Raw genomic sequence first — 25,556 nt, 5'->3', positions numbered from 1 at the left:
GTACCTGAAACATTTTTCTTCACAAGAAACTAGTGTCATTTATTGATACAACGGCATTCTTACTCAAAAGAACTAAAGTCTGCTAAATCTTATGAAGTGGGAGGTGACAGCAACCTTGTTTGTAAACTCATATGCATGCTGCACCCATCGCAACCAAGCTAATGAAGTTTTGTCTCTCCTCTTTTAAACCTTTAATTACCAGCCTATTTTGCCCGGTATGCTGAAGAATGCCATGGCTTTTATTGGCAAATTTGTAGTTTTGCGCTTAAAATTTACATAAAGCCTAATATGAATTTTCAGAAACTTTTTTAATTTGGGTTCAAAACTTATGGGTATGTTAAAGCATGACAGATACTATACCATTTTCCCGAATTGAAGGCGGCTGGGTGGAAAATAAAAAGTAGCCAATGGGAAACGCTGCCCCTTCCACCTCTCCGTTCCCCTCTATTCCCTTCCCTTTTCCCCTCCGCTCCCGTCCATCCGGTCGACCGGTGTTGCCAGCCTTGGGAGTAACGGTACTTTCGGGGGCAGCAGAACAAGCGCTCTGCGATCTCCAAAGATTCGGCTTGGCAACACTGCCAGCTGGAGAGCGATGTGCACTCAACGGAGTTCGGAGAGAGACTGCGGGCTCTAGCATACTTTCTCCTGTCGCTCTTCTGTGATTGGCTAGAAGAGTGGGTGGGTTGCGAGCACGCTCAAGGTCAGCGGCCTTCAGTTCAGGAAAATGGTATAAAAATAGTTACTAAAGCTACATTAAAAACTAAAAAAAAAACAAGGCGTGAGTGTGAAAAAACCTGGCTGACAGATCGGCCCATGGCACTGTAGGGTTAAGTCCCTCTACTTGCCCCTTCTTCCTGACTCTATCACTATAGATTTATGGTTAACTAAAATTATTGGCAAAGTTTTTATGAACCAACAACGCACATGTAGATGATTATATGAATTATCAAACAGACCGATGTGGTTTACACTTAACAACTTTCAATTGAAATTCCAGCATTAAAACCAATGTTATCCTGTGTAGAAGAATGAAGTACACTATATCAATAGAAAATTTTTTATCACATAATATTAATGCTAGGCATTGATTCTAAAGTACCTATTGTTCAGACAAACACAAGGTTACTCCTTGTTAACTAAAATCAATGAAACATACAAGCATTTTTGTGTAAATGAAAGGTTTAATCCAGTAGATTTGCCACCTACAAACTGTACGTAAAAAGCTGCTTGTCCTTTGAAGGGGTTTAATGGTGGGAAAAGGGCTTGTCATTGTGCTGAGTTGGGTCCGGAGGACAGGCAATGAGTATACCCGTACAATTCTTCTCATCCTGAGTGCTCTGTGTAGAACAGTAAAATTTTTCCTTAGCTGCACTCGCTTCACTTAGCATATTTCTTGGTAGGGAGATAACCTGGTGCAAACAGATTTACTCCACTGCTGCCGATGCCAGTTCAAGTTCTCAGTGCAATAATCCAATGTACTTAGCCTTAGGTTAAGAAAAGTATAGGGGTCTATCTTAGGTGAGTGTGTCCCTAGAAAAGAGGTTATGAATGGTATGAGAAGAGGGGAATTTGACGTTATTTCAAGACAACTGGTGATCTATGGAGGGTAAAATATTGCTCATAATGGATTTAGTGAAACTGATATAACTGATTTTAGAGAAAGAAGAGATCATTCAACTTAAGGATGGACTCTAGATAGTCATGCTTTGCCTTTTCCATGATGTTGGTCATGGAGTGTTTATTTGAATGGTATTAGTTTTCATTTGGAAAAATAATTAATGCCACAGGCGTGAGGTGTGGTGCATTGGGTTCTAGGCCATTGACTTTTTGGCTTCATGTTTGTAATTTTTTATTTTTGCTGAATCAGTCTAGCATTTAGTATTGAAAATGTGGCAATAGGATTAAGGCATGTGCAATCTTATTTTCTTGGGATTAACTGCCTAGCTTATTGCTTATAGGTAGTGAAAAAATGTCAACGGTTGTACGTATTTGATACACCTTTGCTTGAAATATGCTAGCATTGGAAGACTGTTGCTTAGGAATCTTTCTTAAATATCTGTGCCTATAACAGGAGCAAGAATGGGTTAAGCTTGCTTCCTATTGATTGATTGATTTCAAGAGAGAAGTTCTTTGAATTTTATTTTGTAGTCAAATAGCTTTCATCAAGTAGCCCTGCAATTTTTACGTGTTGCAGATGGACAATTTAGGAATTGAAGACTCATACTCATGCAACTCAAAAAGTTCGTAGTAGTTGATAAATGCTCTGGCCACTATGTGATGATATAACCATGTTGACTTGAGTCAAAGGATTGGTTTTCTTTCTTTGGCTCTGTCTGTGATGAAACATGAGGCATTTGTCTGATGGTGGCCGTGAATTTTTGCAATTTAATTCATGCTTTGAAAACTCAAACTAGAAATTTTATCCTGAAAGGGCAACTTGAGATGCAGGCCACCACATTTAAAGTGAAAGTAAGTTTGGGGTGCGAGTTTGTTGTTCTTAAGACTTTGTTAGATACACTGGAATTTCACTATAATTCCCTTATTGCTCTTAAAGTTGCTGGTTTGGAGACTGAGAAAAGTTAAGGGCACTTTAATTTTTGACGTGTTTGTCTTTTCAATGGATCAAGTATATCAATTTTTTTTCACTGAAGATTTGCAAGGTTTTGTAATCTTCTAATCTACCTGTGAAAATTAATGTGCCATCTGAAAATCCTAAAACTTCAGTGGAACCACTGCATAATGAACCCCCTTCAAGTGAAATTAAAAAGAAACCTCCATTTATAGAAGTCATATCCACGGTTTCAGTCCCTTTCCATGACTGAAAACCTCCAGTAATGAAACTAGAAAAATTACAAAACCTCTGTACAATGAAGAAGTCTGCATGTGTGCCCTTGATTAGAAAATGACCTCTCTACATGGAAAATTTTCCCTTGGCGTATTTATATTTTAGCATAGCATGTGTTTTGTAAGAAAATTACTCGCAAATCCCTAGAAGATAATGTGTTTTGTTGTCACTATAACGCGGCGCGAAAATTCAAATGACTGTTGGAAACGCAGTCATATTTAAATTTGTGGTTTGAAATACTACTGGAATCGGAATCGATTTTTCACATTGGCAAGTACTCATTTTCGATTCCGATTCTTGGCCGAGAATCGAGGAATCGAACCGACCCATCACTACAGTGAACACATCTTGCTGATTAGGAGTTACACAAGAACAATCTTTATCATCATCCAAGTAAAATGAGAGTACAATGTTGATTGAGCACTATGAGGAAGAGGCTGCCAACACTATACATCAGCATTGCCCCATATTCAGAGTTGTTTTTAAGCTCTGCATGACATGTCAATCGTATGTTTGGTTGAAACTGGAAAATATTATGTTGTTTAGATTAACTTTTGGAAAAGAATGATAAAATTTGAACATGGTCACTCATAGACATTTCAATCTCGCTTCTTCAAAAGCTGATGAGACATTATTTTACCATGAAGTACATATTCGACATTTATCACTTTCATTAAGTAAGTAAATTCTTACCTAATATGAAACTTGCATTTTCCACATGTTAACAAGCTCAATTTAGACAAAAAAATAATTAGGTGATACAGTGGAACTTGGTTAGTACGTTCCTCCTTAGTACGTTTTCCTCCTTAGTACGACGATTTCTCTCGGTCCCGGTGCCAACGGAACAAAATACAGGTAAAAGTATTTGGTTAGTACGTTTGAAAAAATTGCGCTTTCCTGGTTAGTACGCTCAATTGCTAGCCGTGACGCAACCCGCAATTCGTTCTCCAGTATTTTCTTAAGGGTCGTAAAGCTCCGAATTCATGATTTAATTTACTATAACTAGCTATTCAAATTCTTGCATCCATTCCACATATCTTTCTTCGACCGTGATTTATCCTAATGCATTTCTCAATTGTTATGACGCGATGAATTATAAAATATGGCCATTTATCAGGAATGTCTGACTATGCAAAACTGCAGCCAATGAGAAGCCCCAATTTTCCCCACCCCGAGCTCCTCACCTTCTGTTGCCTCTTGGAGTGCCCACTGCGCACAAATTTCACGAGTGGGCAATTATTGCTATTACACGAGTTATCATGATGAAGAAATGAGTCTTATCCAATTCCCACTTTATCTAAAGCAGTACTGCATGACGTCAATGCTACGTAGTACGTGCGTTTTTGACTACTGCTGCGGGAGCAGACGATGCTCTGGATCTCCACGCGAAGCTTAGCTTAAAAATACTCGATCTCGGCACGAAAGCAGACGGCATTAAACAAATTTTAAAAGTAAATTTCAACTGTATAATATAAAATCTTCTTGTAATTACGTCGTAATCTAATAATCTTGCGTGTTATTATTCGATATATCGATCGCTATAACAATCGATATGGCTTTATTCCTGAAGCGCGAATGTGTACGGCTGTTGCCGTAATTTAAGGTTAATATAATTTTGTCCAATTTTTATGATGTTTAAAAATAACCCGTTGACATACTCAGGGTTGTTTTTATATTCTCCGAGAATGCTGTGACAAAAAAGAAATGACTTAGCTATACTTGTCCTCTTTCTATAAATACATATAGGATAAATCACGGGAGAAAGACGCCGTTTTCATGTAATTGTCTTCGTGAAATCTATGAAACATTGTGATTTTTTATTCACATGGTATTATTTTTGCGCCCATTTTCTTTATTTTAAAGGTGAAAAGAGTTCAGGAAGGCGATCCTACGAGAACTACCGATAGTAATTGTAATTGTGACGACTTTTCCACAGATTGCAATTACCCCGACTGCAATTTTTTACTTTCCTCGTTAGCACGTTTTCCTGGTTAGTACGTTCATTTTTTGCGGTCCCTTAAGAAACGTACTAAACAGGTTCCACTGTATTTGTATCCCTCTGTGATGGAATCAGTCAGTGAATCAAGGAGCTTTATATGTAATAGACATGCTTCATTTGTTAATGTGGTTAGAAGTGCCCATTCCTTCAAAAACACTCCCAACAGGTTTACAGCAGCTTCCATATTTAGGATCTTTAGGCTTATTAATAAGTGTTCAACAAAGCGTCATTAATATTTAAAAAGTTTGATACAAATATAACAGGACTCTTCCAATGAACTACGGACCCGGATGTGAATTTCTGTGGAGCTCAAAAAGGCAATCCCTCCAATAAACGCTGTAACATAGATATGCAATGATAAGGAATGGCAAGTTCCTAAAAAAACAATTACTTTATGGGACTTAATATCAAGGTCTCCAAAAGAAAATTTTCCAATGTCAAGGTAATATACATATCTCAAATTTTCTTTACAAATAAGCCTACAGTTCCATTGGCTAATTTTTTTTGAGGAATTTGACGGATAATACCAATGCTGGGTTTGTATATGCCCTGTACCACCAGCTTATCCACTTTTCCGAATCCCTATTCACTGTTCAAATTATTTGTTATTAAGTATTAGGATACACCAACTTCCTTTTTTAAGGAATAACTCTTTTCTTGTTGGCTTGTATGAAACCTGTCTTTTGATCTTACAATTAGATAATTATATTTCCTTATCATTCAATCAAATCGCTAATTAATTAGTCTTATTTCTTTTCTTGGTAAAGGTACCACTACAGCTTCATGCCAATCCACTGTCATTTCTGCATTCAATATAATTTCCATCAGTTAATCTGCTTTAACATCATCTCATATCTTCTCTTCTTCTGTGCTGGGTTAGTGTGCCCGATGCATACCTGTATTCAAGGATTTTGCTGCTTTCTTTACTTCCCTTGATGGAGGTTCTGCGCTAGGTTGTAATTTTGTGTAAATAAGGTGGATGGATATCTTGGTTTGGTGTTGAACCTTCTTCAGTATTTCCTTTCAGAGATCTCTCTTAAATTTGTCTATTATCTACTTCATGTAAGAAACCTCTCCTCTTTGCACTGTTTTCTGCTTCTTCCTTGTTTAGCAGAGCCATAGTTTCCCAGAATCATGCATTTGTGGCTGTGTGATATGCAACATTAGGCAGCTGTAATGTATTGAATTGCAGTATTTAAATGGTCTGCCCTTGTTCCCTGTTCGAAACTATGTTAAAATACCTTACAGTCTACATTCTTATAAAGTTTGGCCATTGGTATGCTACCATGTGATGATAAGATCATCTTGATTTTTGTCATAAGATTGGTTTTCTCTCTTTGACACTTCATGATGAAACATGAGGCATTTGTCTGATGGTGGCTTCCATTTTATTTATGAAAAATTAAGATCTCGTTCACTAAAATATTGTTATTGGCAAACATGATTTAGCTTGAATATTCTCTCCTCATCCTTTTCTTGAATGTATTTCTCAGCATAAATTTCATTGAAACTAAATAATGTTCACCCCATACATTGAGCCCCTTAAATATTTTGGAATCAATTATGTGACTTTTGCTACTCTGGTAAAATAAAACATCCACAAAAGTCTTGACTTGGGCGATCTGGCAGTGATGTCCATGTGTATATATAGACATCCTCTCATGGTAATGTAGTGCTTGTATTTGTTACTTCTGTCAGTTATTGATCAGAAATTATTGTTAATCTGCTATTAATATTTCTACTAATTATTGCTTTAGTGTCTGACCTCTGGTTTCTAAATTTTCATAAGTTTTTGTAGCTATCCTCACAACATTTTTTATTGTCGATGTTCAAATTTTTTTAGCCAATCTCTCTTCCATTATCTTGGGAACTGCCAAAACTTTTATTTTATACTCTAAGCACCAAAAAATTATATTTAGTTTCAACAGGGTTTCTAAGTTTTCTCCTATTGCAGCTCTTCAGCTCCTCATTATAAACACATACAGCATGCCTATGATACAAGCACAACACACTCCCGAATATCTGGGGTAATGATGGGGAGAGGCGGCACGAATAATTGGAAAACATGAGTAATCCAAACTTTCACTTTAATTTCTTGTAACTTTCGTAATTCACTTAAATCAAGAAATGTATTACTGTATTTCTCCGAGTATAGTCCCCCTCTGAATATAGTCCCCCCCCTAATTTAGAGTCTTCAGTTTTGGGAAAAGTTAAAGAAATGCGTTTGAATATAGTCCCCCCCTTTACTTTTACCACAGGCATTTTTGGAAAAAATGGGGTGACTATATGTGGACATATACGGTATTATTTTTGGACTTATTGTGTTATTTTAGAGTGCTTCCGGACTCATTGAGAGCTTTCTTCGCCTTACCGCGATCTTTTTGGTGATAAAATGATTAATCTTTTATTCCTACTTATCAGTAGAAGACCTAGTTTCAAAATAAACTTTAAACATTCCTTGTCAGCAAGTAAATAATAATAAGCTGGATAATCGGGAGTCTGCTGGATATGAATTTACTCATAGTTGCAGACTATCTTGTATTTAGACTTAAAGCTTCAATGGATGTCATTAATGCTACAAATAATAGAGGTATGAATCAAAGATTTGCGTCAGATACTGGATTAGATAACAAGATAAACAGGAAACTGTTTTGAAGGGCTAAGATTTGGTGCATGGAATATACATTGACCATGCAATAGGCAGCGTTGAAAGAGGAATTATATGAAGGTTAATGTAGACTGCGCATAACCATGTAAACCTCACTTTTAGTTGAAATACCTGCTAGTCAAGGTTAATGTACATCTTTTGTTAGAAGGCAAGCCACTGTATGATGATAAAAACATGTTGATTTTTGTCAAAAGATTGGATATCTTTCTTTGACACACCATGATGAAACATGAGGCATTTGTCTGATGGTGGCTTCTATTGATTATTTTTTCGATAAACTTTTATATTGTGTTTGGCTATGAAAAATATTATTTTGAATTTATGTTCATCCCCTCAGAAACAGTATTTATAGGCCTAAACATTGGGGTGCAGCAAATAACAAAAGAAAAACTCAAACATCTATGTACTGGTTAAGGTTAACAATATCTGGCAGGACTTGAACTGGCAACCTTCAGTTTGACGGGTGAAGACTCGCCCACTGTTACAGACTACAATGGGGAACATGCACAATTTTTTTAAAGTACTAGAATAAAATGGTCACTACCTTAATTCTACTCGCGGAAAATTTTGTGGATGAATAATGTTTTTTAGCTGAGTAATGAGTCTTTAAAAATTAATCTTCATCAGCTGCTTGAAAACACGATGTCATCAGAGCGTGGTGTCACGGCAAAGTATACACTGATGATAGACTGAGGAAGTGGATAGAAAATCGGTCTATGAAGGGTTCAACTGCAAGTTTGGTGAAAATAATTACTGTTTTAACATCAAACTGCAGATTGTGAATATGTTGGGTTGTCAAGGCGTTGCTGAAACAAAGGGGATTGCTTGGGGAGATTTGGAAAGATTAAATGAAAATAAGTTAATTGCAGATTGTGATCTACGTTACTCTTTGTTTGCAATGTGGTCTAGAAAGCTGGCAGTACATGTTTTTACTGCTTGTCCGCTGTCAATTCTACCAATGCAATTCCTTAATGTGAGTTTCACAGCGGATCTCACAAAGTATGTACAGGATACATAATTATTTTTTTTTACTAAATAGTCAGACCTGATCAACGGTTGTCCTTTTATCAGGGTGGCTTCTCTAAGGGAGATCCTGTTCAGAGAATATGTCTGGAAGGTATATATAGTGCCAGGGAGAATGGGAACAAACGAGAAGAGAAATTCTTTCCTGCAAATGAAAATTTTTCTTCATTTTTAACAGCATAGGTGTATCTTTGATGTTTTAACTTTGTATTCCTAACATATCTTTCTGGTGGTGTTTCAAAATTTGAGCTTAGAAATTAATTTTCATCATATTTAAGGTTTAATAAGATATACATGGATCATGAAGAAGACTGCAAAATTGCTTAACACATTGAGTGTGGAGCACGTCAGTTGACGTGGTCCCATCCAAGCCGAGGTACGGAGCACGTCAATTGACGTGCCATGTCGGTCTGGACGGAAGCCCTCTCTCCGCCTCCACACGTTACTAATAACCACTTCCGAGTCTTCCGATTGTGTGCATTGCCTTCAGCAAGCTTCCTTCTTTTGACCCGTGTGCACAATTTGCAAATAGCAGTATTTGAATGCAAGTTATGGTGTGAAAACCTCTATTTTTATTTATTTTATCGGCTGATTCAGACGACTTTCATGAAAATAGGGCCCACATTAAATGTGTTAAATTGTCTCGGAAAAGGCTTGAGAATGTTTTGTGTATGGTCTCTTTGACTGATGCAATAATGTAGTTTGGTATTCCTTTTGTTCTAGGGACCGAAGAGAAGAGCGGGACCGTGAAAGAGGCTCAGGTGATCGTCATGACGATGAATCTGAAAGTAGTAGTCGCAGCAGCAGCAGAAGGGATGATGACTGGAGGAGAAGTAGCCGTGATAGAGAAGGAAGGAGCCGAGAGAGTGGAAGCAGTAGAAGGGACAGAGATCGAGACAGAGACAGGGACCGCGATAGGGACAGGGATCGGGACAGGGACAGAGGGAGGGACCGGGACAGGGATCGCGACCGAGATCGTGACAGAGACCGAAGTTGGAGAAGAAGAGATGATGATGGGGGAAGAAGTCCTGACAGCTATGGTCGGTCAAGGTGAGAGACTGAATCATTTTCCTGGGTTTCTTTTCCATTGTAGTTAATTTGAATTATGCCTTTATTGGTATGTATTGGTTTCGAATTTGAGATATCAACTCTGTGGTGGTGCTATGTTTCATGCTCTGGGTGTTACCAGGAATGTTGCATATTTAAATAGAGGTGCTGAGTGTGCCAACGGAATGTTGTCAGAAGTGTGAAATGTTTTTAATAATGGTAATCTGTTAGTGCCTATGATTGTGACGTATTTGTAATTTTATTTTGGATATGATTGGGCCTGAAGTAACTTCATAGCAACTTTTTTAGAGAAGTTGATTCAAGTCTTACTGACTTTCATGAACACATTCCAGTAAACTGTGGTGGATTGATTCTCCATGGCAGATGTGTTGAAAGCAAGGAGACTGTGTAGGTACTGTGTGTGTTGCAAATATCATCTATATATTTGAAGCTGTGCTTCATTGATATTGTGTGAATCTCATAATCCGGGATATTTATGACCCTATCCTATTTCCATGTACTTTCGTTGTTCCACCTTTTGAAAATTGTTTTGCCTTAGTCTTTGTTATAAGACTTGGAAAAAAATTGTCAATGGAATTAAGGACTGAGTGAACAAAATTGGATTTATTAAGAACAAAGATACCTGGAGAATTCTGTGATCCTCATGAACACGTCACCATTTAGGAACATACCTTCAGTCATTATTGCGACAGAAAAAATTGCATCCTTTATTAACCACTTTTGATTGCCTTGGTCCAGTGACTATGATGGGCGAAGGAGTAGCAGCAGAGGGCCTGGATCTAGGTCCTCGAATTATGATGGAGAGCCTCACACCAACCAAATACCAAACAACACCATCATGGTGCGTGGGCTGGCACAGCACATGACTGAGAATGACGTAAGTAATGTTATGTTGCAGTTGCTGATTTCCTTTTCTCTCTTTATCCATTATCTTAAGGTGAAATTGACCGTGATAGGTTTTTAAAGCTATTTGGCATAAATAAATGGAAGGTTTGCCAAGACAGGTTTTGTGGTCTGGGTAATACAAATCTATACTGGAAATCGGGGAAATATCTGAGGAATTAGATACTTGTCAAGCAAAATCTTGAAGAGGTGAGGTGAAAAGGTGAATGTCCAGTGGTTGAATGTTACAAGCATTGCTGAGTTTGATTGGTGTAGTGGGCATTTTGTTATGCTTGCATCCAGCAAGAGAGAAGAAGTGAAGATGAGGTTATTGGCACAAAACTGGTTGACCTGAAGGGCCAAGAGGTTTAAGTTAGCTATGGAGTAGGCTGCAGAAATAAGTGCAAAGTATGGCCAAATTGCTGTTATAATGGCAAGTGAGATTGTCTTTTTTGCTGTGATTTGTTTGAATTTAAATAATCTGAGATTTTTAACGGAAAACTTAAGATTATAGTTCGTGTTATTTTGGAATTTCGACTGGAATATGTTCCTGGACTGGAATAAATTTTATTTCAGTATGTACTTTGTTACATTTTTCTACCATGTCCGTATGCACGAGTACTTTGGTATTAATATAGTCAGGAAATTAAAAAAAAATGGACTTGAAATCGGAAATCTAAAATAGAAAGTTCATTTGAACCCTGTGAAAGGTAATGTTGGTGGAAACTTAATTATCCATCTATGAAATTTTGATGAGCTTAGAAAGGAGCAGGCTTGAAGGTTTTAACTCTTTTGACTGGTGATTTTTCAGTACTCTTGCTGATTTAATGGATGAAATACCTATGTTTTAATGAAACAGTTGAATTGTGAAGCTGATGATAGCACTCTTCAGATGCACTGCTTTGTTTTTAGCATCATTAACTTCCTGGGTTGATGGCTACACTTCTTGTGACAAGAGGAGACGTGAACCCAGTGTTACTATCAATTCATTTCCAGTCTGATAGATATCTTATACTGCCCATTTTATTTAAGAGAGTTGTTTTGGAGTAACAAAGGCAGTGACCATATGTACGAATAGCAAATGCAGTGACATTAATATTTTTGGTGGAGTTATTTCTATTGTTACAAGTAAAATAAGAAATAGAAGGATTACTTTAAGTTAATTAGTTGTGCGTAGCTGTTCAGAGGTTCCTTTTATTATACAGCATGGTAGCATGCCAAGGCAACAAGTACTTGATGCTCATAGTAAATCATTATAATTTTCCATATTATGGTAGAGCCTCACACTATGATGGATTTGCTTTACTATCTACCCTGATTTTCAAATTGCATGTGCACAATTTGCCATTCTTTCAGCATTATTGGCCTTTTTTTCTTTTGAGATTCAGGGCCGCAATGATGCAAGTGCACTTTACTATAGTGTGGTCAGTCTAAGGATGCTTTTCATGCAAAGTGGAGAAAAAAAGAAGTGCGAAGTTCTGAAAGTGAATCTCAGCTTTCAAACTGCATTGAGTATCCCAGATTTGCATAAGTTAGTGGTTTATTTTTGGATCATGTCTCTCAAAGTGCATCAATCGTATCACTCCATGCGTTTCACAATGCATACACGGTACCGTATACGGAATGGAGTGGCGCTAGTACTATTGAAACTAATTTCTTACTTGTAATTATGCTGATTCACTGTACAATGAAATTCACAATATGACCAGATTAACATCATAAAGCTACTGGGTCTACTGTCTTCTAAGATGTTCTGAAGGCATTTTGTCAGTATTTCCAGCTGTGATTTCTGCCAATTGTCTTTTTCACTGTGATGGATTTTTACTGTATCTTGATGGTTTTGCAATTTTTTTGCTCTTGTGAAGTTTTTGTAGGAATAATAACGTGATGTAAACAGCCACTCATTGTTAAGTCGTTCATTCCATTAGTTAACTGACAAATCCGTTTGCTGATGGAATTCAACAATTTTGCTGTGTTAAAAAACTTATTTTGATGCTCACCTTTCAGATTTTGCAAGATGTCTTGCAGTGTGGACTAATTCCCAAGGAGATACGGCTCATGAGAAGAAAAGATACAGGTAATGATTGGGAATATTTCATGCTTCGAAGCTTGGCAACTATTTATGATGCTGCTTGTTTCTCTTTGATTGCCCACTACCCAATTCCCCTAAATCTTGAATGCTCACTGGCTTTCTATAAATAGATCTGCCCCTGTGCCGTAGGCCAATCCTTATTTTTAATATAGTTACTCATTGAATTCATGGGTTAGTGTACTTTTCTCTTTTACTTTAATGTCATTGGGGATAATGCTAATCTGTTTGTTAGTAATCTGCCTCTTGTATTAGAGCGGATATTTTTCTATTGCATTATCTTTTAGAATGCAAAGATTTTCTTGATCTATCAGGGGATCATTTGAAAACTAAACTGATGAAGGTATAGGCAGCCAGGAAACGTGCTGAAAAGTTTATTCTAACAAGTGTTGATTGAGCCACTTTAAAAATGAGAAGTTACTTTTTCCAGCCTGCCTAAACCTTATCACCTGATGTAATTTTTTTCTCTATTGCATAATGTTAGTGCATTATTTTTTGACCTAACTGCATTCATACTCAGAACCTCTCAGGATCAAAGAAAGAGCATTATGTGAGACATTTTTGTTGCCATCTGATTTTTGGTTCCTAATTAACCTCCCATCAGTGTGTGGTTTGAAGTCAGTGAGCAATAAAGGGAACTCTCTTATAAAAAAAAGCATTTTGGAGGAGTGGTGTGAAATTTTTTTCTTTGACTTTTGTTGTACTGTGGTTGGTTGGTGACAACAGCTGATGATGATGAGAAAAATGGTGAGTTGGAATGAAGAGGTGTTGGGAGAAGGGTGTGGGAAAAAAATTTGTGTGACAAAAAAAATTGGAACATTGTGGGTGGGAGTGGTGGTGTGTATGTGGTGTAAAGCCACGGCTGGGAGCCGAATGATAATTAACGCACGGTTGTGTTGTTGTTGATCCATCCGTGTAGGTGCGTCGAGAGGCTTTGCTTTCGTCGAGTTTAACGTCCTCCAGGAAGCCACTCAGTGGATGGAGATGAAACAGGTATCACTCAGGTCTATCCTCACTTGGAGACACACACTCGCGGGCGCAAGCAAGCGAGCCGCCTCCACCACCTCCTTCCTCGTGCTTCTTCTGCCCCCTCAGCCCATCCCCCCCAGCTCGGGGGGGAGGGCAATGGGGGGGGCCCTCTGGTGTGGGGTCTCGGCAAGCTCCCCCATCTGCTTGCCCATGGCCCCCCCTCATCCTCAAGGTGTCAAGCTGCGAGTGTGTGTTCAACGTGAGTTGTGTGCACCCCCCAGGGTGCCACACCACGTCGGGTTTGGTTTCCTTCTTCCCCAGTTTAAAAAAAAAATCCCTTCCTACCCGGCAGTCTTTTTATCTCTCTCTGTCTCTCTTCACCAATGCCGCATCGGGATTAATTGGCCTCCACCACCAGTGGCAAGTTATCATTGTAGAATACATATTAGTTTTGAACTAGGAATATTTTTTAAGTTTATTTGCTTGGGATGCCTCTCATTCTTAAATGCGATGCTACATTGCCCGACTACACCTTTAATTCTCTCATTGGAATGTCTTTCCTCTTGTGCAGGTGTCGTTAGTGTGTATAACATGATTTTTGGAAGTCAAATGTATTGCTTGCATGCTCTGCTTTTGGTGAAAGCTAGAATTGAACAATTTTAATCAGGCCCATGCGTATTTAATGAAATGGTATGACTATGATTTTTTTCACTTTCTTTGAGAATGATTTTTCATTATCACAGTTACTTGCTGCGGACATATTTGAGTTATGAAAGGGGTAGGGTTTGGACTCATTGCATAGGGTGAGATGTTTCAGATGAATTAAAGATGCTTAAGGCTATGGTGACTTCCTTTTTCATTGTATACCTAGCCTTTGATGTATACAGGGTGTCCCATTTATCTTGACCACCCGCAATAACTTTGTCTAGATGCAAATTCAAAAATTTGTCAAGTAAATGTTCATTAGCCGTCAGGGGGACATTAATCAGCATGATTGCCTTCCTTGTGGCTTTGTTATTTACGAAGATATGAACAGTGCTATGTCATTTTTAAATAGCACCCTATGATTTTTATTCGGCAATTCATTTCCTATCCTAAAGACTTATTCAAAAATGTAGCAAAGTGGACCATTAACATAAACGCAACGTTAGGAAAACATAAGAAACTTGTCCACTTAATGGAGTTAGCTGTAAACAAATAACAACCAAGTCAAAACATAACACAAAAGTCACATGGACTCTCCTGTACTCCAGTACTGTACAGTACAATACATGACACATTTTTGAATTTGCATCTGGACAAAAAGTTATTTCGGGTGGTCAAGATAAATGGGACCCTGTATGTTTGTAGTACAATTTTGAATTTTTACTGCATGGTTGCTTTCATATTGCCCCCATTTTATCCGTTAAGATTATGCTCCATTTAGAAAGGTCACCCTTCGTTTTTATAATTCCAGCTGTTAAAATAAACTTGCTGCATTATTCATGATTTTTGTATCCTTAAGTTATGCATAGTTTCATTTTTTCCTTCAGTAGAAAGATGGAGCTACCTCCTTTAAAATATGTGATTTTCATGGATGTTACAAATATTACCTCCATATGGTGAATGAAATCTTATCGTAGGTAGTGCCCGAGTTACTGCTATTCTTCTGGATTCTGCTTCTAATATTTATGAAAGTAATTCACTGAGTTAACCTTCTTACTTACCTTATTTGCTCATGCTAGTGTCACCAAACTTAAATATGTATAATGTGACCTTGCAAGTAAACATTTTTTTCTCTAGCTTCTGCTTTCATTCACGTTCTCAGAGGTGATTTTGTCAACTTTTGCTGATAGTAAGCCTAGTATAAGATGAAGTGGGATCTTCTAAAAATGACGTTGTGTAGTATATGATCTTTTGATACAGGTTGGATATTGTGCTGCTAGTTGTGCCTTGGGCATTATCTGGTTGGGCAGTGCCCAAGGGAATTTTTATGAAAGAAGCTATTTCAATGTAGTAGCTTAGTTGATTGAAGTAGTTGCTCAATTCATTGCAGCACCAAAACAAAGCAGTTTGAATGTCCCAAACAATATGCTAGGGTTTACTAAGTGGAGATGAATCAGTCCATATGTTTAGTATAGCACTGCAAGTAAAATAAATCTTTAGTAATATAAATAGCCATTAAAACTTAGTTAAAGAACACCTCAGAATTTTCCGTATAGCTGTAGCCCAATCAAGCATTTTTGTTTGTCTTGGAAATGAACTTCATACTAATGCATTTAAAACAGGTTGTGGGAACACTGTATAGGGGTGAAAGCTTTCATATTCATATTAGGAATTGACTTTCAGTCTTATAGTTTAAACATGCCTCTTTTTCTTATCTTGAAAATATAGTCTTTGCATGTTGTGGCATCATTGCAACTATTTTGTGTGGGTGATCACTACTGCAGGTTACTCCATAGATGTAAATGGGTGCATTAGTTTTCGAAGGTGAAGAAGGCTTAACTCATGACCTCATTACAGTCGACTCTCGTTAATACAAACAATGTTATTACGAAGTTATCATTATTACGAAGCAAATCATTGGTCCTAACAAAATGGCCTATCCAAGCTATAGTATAAGAAACTATTACAAAATTTTGGTTTTTACGGAATTACGAACCTGTCTCGGTCGCCGAGGTTACAAAATGAACTTTATTATGAAGTTCCATGAATAAGCAACGGCATTTAGGTGGATATACGCTATGCTAAGTCTTAATAATTGCACCATGTTTAGTTCTTCTTGTGGACTGTGCCCTAGAGCGTCAATTATGGTTCTTTCTTCAGTGTACACGCAACATCATTAATTAGCTTCATTCCTGTGGAGTCAAGGTGACCCAATCATAACTGCTGGTGAATTGGACGTACAGTTAGTCCTCTTTCTACGGATATTCGATTTACTAATCTTCGGAGATACGAGCATTTCAATTTGGAGCCTTTTAATTTGGCCGATGCTATGCGGTGTGGCATAGAGGAACTCTCACTTAGGGCACAATCTGAACAAAGTATCATACTGAGTTTAGGAACTGTTCAGCGTTTTGCTCGTTCTTCCTTACCGTGGAGAGCTATTTTTTCGGCTCTGGATTTGTTGCACGCCCAGCTAGATCAGGTCGTAACAGTTGTGAGTTAGCACACAATTGCAGTGTTGCATTCTGCAGGATAACCACACTTGGAAAACCCTGCGCCAACATAGTTTGCAGCCTATCGCTGTCCCCCAAATGCACCTCACACCCTCTCCTAGTCATACAACGTTGTCAAATGCATGTGGAGGACCGAAATATGCCTGATCAACCAACACAAGCCCTTTATTCAAATCACCGAAACAAGCAATTCTTCCTTTGGGTCCTTCACGCTCGTCGTCCCTTCCGGCTCCTTTCTTCAGGGAAGCCTTTTGTTTACAAGTGAAGTAGGAGTTTCACTTTCTTACCTGGCAACCTTGCCCCCCTACCCTGACCGAGACCATTCTGCCTGTCATCGGACAACTCTCGGCGGCCAGACTGTAGGGCTATGTATTACGAACAAGGTCTCGGAATGCATCTAGTTCGTATATAGAGGACTTAATGTATTCAGGAAGATATCAACCCTTGATTGAGAAACTGAAATTAATTTTCCTGTTTATATATATATTTGCTGGTAATTCAATCTTGTTTATTTTATACTGCTTTTTTTTTTTTTTTTTTGCCGATTCCTAAAAGAAACTGTCATACGAACTTCTGGTTTTTCGGTCCTGTGAACTTCGTAATAACGAGAGTATACTGTATCTCTGATGGCATGGTTAATTTTGATGGGGAAGAAATAAGTTTTAGATTATTCTTAGGGAAATAGCTCATCATTATAAATTTGAAATGTGTAGTTATTTTCTTATCCCAATCTTGGCTTGCAAAGGTAGCTTTTTTAAACGTAAGGTTTTGCTATACATTGATTGTTCTCCCTGCATCCCGATTGCTGTATGAATCTGATTACCATCTTGCTTGAATTTTCAATGTAATATTATTCATGTACCTGAGATAAGTAAATTTCATAAGTAAATTTTATTAGGTCTGTACAGAACTAAAGAGAAATCATAAGCATTATTTTACATCATACTGTAATGGTTATTATACAAGGGAGTCAGTATTTTTATACATCACTCGATTTGTGATACATTAGAGTTTTGAGGGTGGCTGAACTAAGTTCAATCTTCTAAGAAAACATACTATTGAAATCTTGGTAGTTAAATACATGTTTTTAATGAAAATGCTGTGAATTTCACTTTTGTATCTGTTGCAAAAAAGGTGTTACCATGTATGAAGATTGCAAGCATATCAAAACTGGTGTCTGTGGCAGAGTTGAAATGAGAATTTCCACATTGTTACTGCTACATCCTCTTACATTTTACATCTTCAAAGTCAACTGCTGCATTTTATTTATATAAAAAGATCTGTTTATATAAATGTATGTTCTACATGTCTTTGTTAGAAATACACGTGTGAACATCATGTTTTAAAGTCAATATTTTCAGATGAAGAGCTATACCACTGGCTATCGGGTGACTTGATTCTGGATTTCTAGTCACCGAAGTCAATGCTTCAATTAAACACCCTCAAAAGCTGATACTTCTCCATTGGTTGATTTTTTGCCCAAAGAAATCGTATAACACTACGCACTTCACACGTGGCGGGATTTACTATCTGGCATTCATGTTTGTAGGCTATAATAGTACAATGAGTGAACATACCATGAACGGCTTATTACAGTTGGAAGCACACTGATCTACTGCGTGGGTCAATATCAATAGGACTGTGCTACCCCCTCAATTTCTCGTGCTACACTTAAAACTGCGATTATTTTCTCGATTACCCTTGTGTTTCTATTTATTGCTGTTAACTCTCAGTTCAGCATCTGTGAAAGGCTTGCAGGGTAGTATGTAGATGTAAGTCTATCTGACTAGTCTTAATGAGGCACATCTTAGACAGCCTTAAGACATCGGCATACTCTAGCAGCTAAGTAGAGCAATGGTGAATTAACTTCTTGGAGTAGTTATACATGTTGAATGTAGTTCTGATTTTGCTTTTTTTATTTTATCAGAGCACAGTTTATACTATCATTTTGCATCCAAATATCTTCCTGAAAATTATTTCGTTAACCGAAACAGGTTTTAAATGAAGTCAGACAACTTATTAGGACCAGTTCGTTTGTGGTGTGAGGGGAAATGCATTGCTTGAATCTTAAATTTCTTGTCATCTCACCCAGATGCCTTAAGCATGTATTCCTTGCTCCTTTTATAAATACATTCTTAGCTGTGTAATTTCCTTCATTTGATGAGCTGAGCTAAATTTAGGCTTCACCTCTCAAATTCACTGTAGGTGTCCCTGAAAATCATGATTATGGGCAAATTTTACATATTTAAGGTATATTTTGTATGCATTAGTCATTATTAACGTAACAATTGAAGCTATTGATGGGTAAATGGAGTGATTGATATAATTATTTTTTAGATAGAATTAGAAGTCATATGTAAAATGAATCTTAGGCCCTTTGCTTGTGTTGGTGATTTAGTCATAAGTTTTAGGGTGATATATCTAATTTACTTCAATATTATTACCTTTTATGGTAATTGAGGCTTTCATGATTGATAAATTTATTGAGGCTAATAAAGGTGTTTTGTAAGAGTTAAATTCTGTGAAGAATCTTGAATCAGGGAAATTTAAATTAATATTATTTTGCTAGGCAGATTGATTTTTTAAATGATAAACTTAGTAGTAATCTCAGTGAGGAGATTGAAGTTACTCTCTAGCTTCAAGTTTTCCTTTTCTTTATTTACAAATTTTTGGAGGTATTGTTGTACTTATTTTGTCTAGATTTTTAGGATTTGCTATTGGTGGTGGAAGGTTTGTGTTAAAAATTCCTGTTGCTTGTGGCATAGGTGTACCCATTTTGAATTTCTCTTAGTAATTATTTTAATTTGAAGTAAAATTACCATTCGCATAAGTGACAGTTTGCTGGTAGAACCCCCTCTTGCATTTTGTTTTAGCTCATTTAAATATCTTGTCACATATACTTTGGATAGGTTTATATGCTAAGCAGCTGAGATAGTTACCTTGGCATAGTTAGCCTATGTTTCTTTATTGCCTTATAAATGGGGCTACTATATTGTGTTTTTACTAAATTCAAATATTTGATGTAATTCAATCAACCCCTGCCATTGTTGAACAACTTAATATTATCTTGGCCTAAATTGTATCTTGACGTTGAATTACTTGTGATGGCATTAGAAATGTTTTGTTCGTTGTTCAAGGCCTTTAAATTTAAATGGAAGTAAATTAAAATTGCTTTTCTTGCTTCTACATATGCATGCCTTTATTGTATGTAACTTCAATTTCCTGTATCAATGGGGAAGAAACTGGTGATTTTAAATGAAAAATAGCAGCTGCATAAAGTAATCTTAGCCTGCTGGCATTCATTTCTCCAGTAAAATTTTCATTATTAATCTTCATGAGAATTCCCTCTGGGCTTTCATTAACAATTTAGCGTCAATTGGTTTTTTTGGGGTTGATTTGTACATATATATCTAAATGGGCTGATTAAGGGGTGGAAAATTCAATTTTTATGAAAACTCTTGATGGAAGACTTTATTTCCTGTCCAAAGAACTGATTTGCGTGTCTTGCGGAAGGAGAACAATGTGAAGTTAATGCCGGGTTCTTTGTAAAGCCCCTATTCTCAAGTAGTTCCATTTATTTGTGTGTATTAAACTCTTGGGACTCACATTTCCCCTTCTGTGGGGATTTGCTACTTGGCTTTTGCCCCTCTGAAAATCCTCAAGAACCTTAGGTTTCCCCCCTCCCTTTCCCCGAGCAAAGTGGGGCAGAAGGGGGGGAAAGGGTGGAGATAGTCATAAATTTATGGATGTGAACGTGGAGGAACAACCTTGGTCATTCTAACCAAGCCCTCAGCAGGAGAGAGAAATTCTAAGTGTACTCCAATCTGCAAGCTTCGACGATCTTCCTTCCTTGCCAGTTCCTCCTGCCTGGAGTCTTGTTCACCTTCGTTGGAACAGCATTTCTAATTCGTAATTTTTTGCTTGTTGTTTTTTAGGGTGTGTTGATGCTGCAGGACAAATACCGGGCAATAATGCAATATTGTATACCCAGGGAAGGTATGGGTGACAGAGGTTCTTCTAGTGCTAATCAGGACTGGTATTGTGTGAAGGTAATGCAGGATTGTCTTTCATACATATATCTTAGTTCTTGGAATCCTATCTATGTCTACCAATTTTTTGTTCCTCCTAAGTGACGCTGTATTTTTTCTGATGAGAATGTTGGTTGTTGTTGATATTTTCATAGTCTGAAGTATTTATTTTCTGACATTGGCACATTCTTTTGGCACATACTCATGCACACGCAATTCTGATGTTGGTATCTCAGATTCGACTTGGTAGTAGCTTTAAATTGTTTTTCCAGCTGTGGATAGCATTACTTCTCTATTTACATTTTGTCTAAATTGCAACTAAAGCTTTTATTACGATTTTCTGTTATCATGGTGTTCAGAGCTATATATTAGCATGAATTGACGATTACATAAAGGTTATTCGTATTATATTTAGCTGTTCTGGTCTCACTGATCAGTTCCTGGATAGGAGTAGCAAAATGATTTTTTTTTTTTAATTTGTAATATCCAATTATTAACAGGTATAGTCACCATATTTTTATGTACACAATATTTTTCAAAGCAATTGATTAGGTCTCCTAAATTTTGTAGTTGATTTCAAATGTACTACCATGATTGTGCTGGATATTTACCTTATTGAATGTTGAATGTTCTCATAAATCCACAGTGTGTCGCTCATAACTTCAAGAGGAGGGATACTTGCTTTCGTTGCCAGGCATCAAGGCAGGAGTCTGAGCATGGTGGTGAAGGTAGCGATGAAGTTAGTCCTCATCCTACTCATAGTAAGTTACATTTCTCATGCAAGGAGTGTATTCTTTTCTGTATAATTCTCAAACTTGGAAATGGCTTTCATCTAAATGAATTGTTTTAATAGGTTTTATTTATTTTTTTAGTAGTGATACAGTTTTCTTGTTAACGATAAATTCTCTATAAAATTTGTACTGTTAGCTTTGTTTTCACCATTAGATAGTATGTTCGTGGAAATAAGTGTATCATGTGGCAAAGTTGTAGGTGTTTTTTTTGTATTTCTAGTCATTGTAGATTTATTATGAGTGCGGAATGGATGTATGATAAATTGAAGGCTGTTTGGATTCTTAGGGATTTACTTGTAATTTTAGCATTATATCTGGCTGCTATGTGCATTAATATTTCCTGGTAATCTTTCCTTTTGGGAAAGAAATAGGAAGGAAGGAATTATGGCCATATCTATTGAGCCTATCCTGTGTCCCAATTAGATGAGTATTACAGGCCATTTCTTGTGGTTTTCAGCTTTGGAATAGGAAGTCAAATTGCTTTTGAATCATGTGGGAATGAATGCATTTAAGGCTTACTGGTCAGTGGATAATGGTATCCTTATATCTAAATTCTGATAAGGGTACCTGTACCTCTTTAAATTTTTGTATTATTTATCAAGATCATTTATGCTTGTATGGTGCACAATAGTATTCCTACCAGCTCAGATTTACTGTCAAGGTGTTGAATGCTTAACATGTAATTCAGTTTTTTATATTTTCCTGTTAAAATCTCTATCTTAGTTCGGAGTAGTAAGAGGTCTACTTTGCCTCATGAATTTGGCTTTATTGCTATGGATATTTCATTGAAGTAAAGACACAGAGTAAAGTGAAGACACATCCTTAAATTATCCGCCCCTATTTTCTATCATTCTACCGCTAGGATTGTGTTCGTATGCAGAAAGAAAGAGCACAAGTTGTACACAAAAATTTGATGTTTAGAAAGAATAATCAATAGCTGTATATATGTTATCTAATTTTATATGCTCACATGTGATGAACAGGATCATGCACCACGCTGAGTTCATCTACATCTACATAATACCCCGCAAGCCGCCTAAAAGGCGTGTGGCAGGGGGTGTTAGGACACCAGCCGTTTACAGCTATTAAAAAAAAAAAAAAAGAAGAAGTGCTCTAACGAGGTTGGGACAAGCGTTTATTAAAGTCCTTTATTGTTCGGGGGAAAAACGAATTCTTATATCTATCCGTTCGGCTAAAAATCTCTCTTAATTTATCGCTTCTGTCGGACCTGGAAATATAGTGTGGCTCTAAGATTATGTTCTCTGTGTCGCTCTTAAATATATCCATTCTCAATTGCTCAAGCAATCTAAGCCTAGCGCGCAGCCTCCGAGTCTCCAACGGCTCCCAGCCTAATTCGCTTAACATCTGGGTAACACTGTCTGTACGCCCGTAGCGGTTTTTGACGAAACGCGCAGCCTTCCTTTGTATCTTATTCAGCTCGCGGATTAAGTCTTTCTGCACTGGATCCCATACACTCGCTGCATATTCAAGGTGCGGTCGGACGAGAGCGAAATAGCACCTTTCTTTTACTTTCTCATCCGAAAATCTTCCCACAATACGCTTGACGAATCCTAATTTCTTCAGGGCTATGCCGCAAATATTCTTTATATGAGTTCCCCACGTGAGGTTCGAGGTTATCGTAACTCCCAGGTACTTCACTTCGTCTGTTGCCTTTATGTTAATGCCATCCACTGCATAAACATTGTTAGTGTTGGACGAATTCCGCAAAAAATGTACCGCCATGCATTTGCTCAGATTAAGTTCGAGTCCCCACTCTTGACTCCACAAATGAACGTTGTTTAAGTCCGATGATAGATTTTCATAGTCAGAGTGATCACTAATTTCGCGGTAGATGACAGCGTCGTCAGCAAATAAACGTATTTTACTGCTAATGCGGGAGCAGAGATCGTTAATGTATATAATGAACAACAGGGGGCCGATTACGCTTCCTTGTGGAACACCTGATGTAACTTTTACAACATCAGAGCTAATTCCGTCAAGAACTACTTTTTGTTTACGATCTCTGAGGAAGTCGCGTATCCAGTTTACAACTGTTTCGTTTAATCCGCATGACTGTAATTTGTATAAAAGTTTGTTGTGAGGTACAGTGTCGAAAGCTTTCTTAAAATCTAGAAATAGTGCGTCAACTTGTCTTTTCGATTCACCAGATTTTATAACGTCGTGAAGAAAGAGCGCGAGCTGTGTTTCGCAGGATCTATTTTTTCGGAATCCGTGCTGACAGTCATGGAGGAAGTTACGTCTGTCCAAGAAAGTCATGATATTACTAACAACGATATGTTCAAGTATCTTGCCTATAATTGATGTTAGGGAAATTGGACGGTAGTTGCCTGGGTCATTTCTGTTTCCCTTTTTGAAAATGGGTGTAACACTTGCAATTTTCCAGTCGGGCGGTAACTTCCCTTCGGAGAGTGACTTCTTGAATATGATCTCTAAGTAAGGCGCGATCTGTGGAGCTAACTCTTTGAGGACACGCGCGGGTATTCCCTCCGGACCCGGAGATTTACTATTCTTAATCGATTGTAGTTGTTTAGTTATCCCATCACGTTTTATAGATATTTCTTCCATCAAATCCTCAGTATATGGGATGTCTAAATTGAATTGAGTATCGTCAGTAGTGTATACACTTTCGAAGTGGGCATTTAAAGTGTTAGCTTTGTCTATATTTTCGGTGACAAGTTTACCATCTTTATCAAATAACGAATCTACGGTTGAATGTTTTCCCTGAAGCTCTTTCGCGTACGACCAAAAGGATTTCGGATTTTCTTCGAGTAATTCACCAAGTACTTTTTTCTTAAATTTTCGCATTGCAGTTCGCATTGATTTCTTGGTTATTGAGCGTTGAGCAGCGTAACTTTCTTTAGCTTCAAGTTCCTTCGATTTATTACGAGACGTGATGGACTTTCTGTACAAGTTGTATAGTTTTCTCTGTTTCCTAAGTTCTCTTCTGACATCGTTGTTGTACCAGCGAGGTTCCTTATTATCACATTTCAGTTTTTGCGGAATATGTTCGTTGATTCCTTGGCGCAGAATTTCTAAGAAACGTGTCCATATTTCATCTGTGCTTTGGTCCTTTGATGTAACAACGAATTTTTTGTAGGAGTCATTAAGCATCTCGCCAAATTTAGTGAAGTTACATTTATCGAATAGGTAAATATTGCGTTTTGGTTTTACGGCTGACACCACATCAACTTTTAACGTTGCAAATATTACTCTGTGGTCGCTTATACCGTCAATAATATCGACTTGTTTTATCAACTTAGGATCGCTTACTGCTAAAAGGTCTAATAGCTTGTTTCCTCTCGTAGGTTTGTCAACTACTTGGGCGAGAGAGTGATTTGCAAGTATGTTGAGTAATACCTCGCTGATTTCTTTATTCCTTGAATTCGGTTTTACAGTGTAAGTATCCCAGTTTATGGATGGAAGATTAAAATCTCCCCCGATTACTATTACACCTTTACTGTCTCTCTTAGTAAATGCGGATATTTGATTTTCTAGAAGGTACATAATATCGACTTCGGAGTTCGGCGGTCTATAAAAAGAGCAAACATGAATACTCCTTTTGTTTCGTTGTTTAATTGTACACCATACGCTTTCAATTTCGTTGTCAATTATTTCGTGAGCGGCGCTTTGTAAATGGGATTTAACGGCAATAAAAACTCCGCCACCTGTTCTATTGCGTCGATCGCATCTGTAAATTTTATATTCTGGAGGAAAAACTTCGCTGTCGCTTATATCTTCCGTAAGCCAGCTCTCTGTCCCCATGACCACGTCTGCGTCCTGAAAAATATGCTCGATTTCGGCGCGCTTGTTTTTTACGCTACGGCAATTAACTACAACAAGGTTAATGTCATATTTTGTAGTTAGAGTTTCGGTTGGTTCTTTTCTAGGCTTTTGTAAACTCAGCGGGAGAATTTTATTGGCAGTACTAATAATATTTGATATTTTTTCTTTCCCTGGAGCACGCGTTTTGGGAATAATGACGCTATTGTCCGGCGTTAACGCTTCTAAGCTTACT

The 25,556-nt window shown here is 37.4% G+C and overlaps 1 protein-coding gene across 4 annotated transcripts in view; it reads left to right on the top strand.

Moving 5' to 3' along the window:
• Window positions 1-25,556, top strand: part of LOC124164370 (RNA-binding protein 5-A-like) — a 39,612-nt gene that overhangs the window by 1,596 nt on the left and 12,460 nt on the right. For all 4 annotated transcript variants that reach the window (XM_046541666.1, XM_046541664.1, XM_046541665.1 and 1 more), the window contains exons 4-9: window positions 9,259-9,585; window positions 10,342-10,480; window positions 12,493-12,562; window positions 13,494-13,567; window positions 20,637-20,750; window positions 21,376-21,490. In XM_046541666.1, the coding sequence (XP_046397622.1) occupies window positions 9,259-9,585; window positions 10,342-10,480; window positions 12,493-12,562; window positions 13,494-13,567; window positions 20,637-20,750; window positions 21,376-21,490 (839 nt within the window). The remainder of the gene's footprint in view (window positions 1-9,258; window positions 9,586-10,341; window positions 10,481-12,492; window positions 12,563-13,493; window positions 13,568-20,636; window positions 20,751-21,375; window positions 21,491-25,556) is intronic.

Source organism: Ischnura elegans, chromosome 8 (assembly GCF_921293095.1).
Source record: "Ischnura elegans chromosome 8, ioIscEleg1.1, whole genome shotgun sequence".
In the NCBI taxonomy this organism is placed as follows: domain Eukaryota; kingdom Metazoa; phylum Arthropoda; class Insecta; order Odonata; family Coenagrionidae; genus Ischnura; species Ischnura elegans.
Note: the sequence above shows the minus strand (reverse complement) of the source record. Positions and strands in the feature narration are given on the sequence as shown.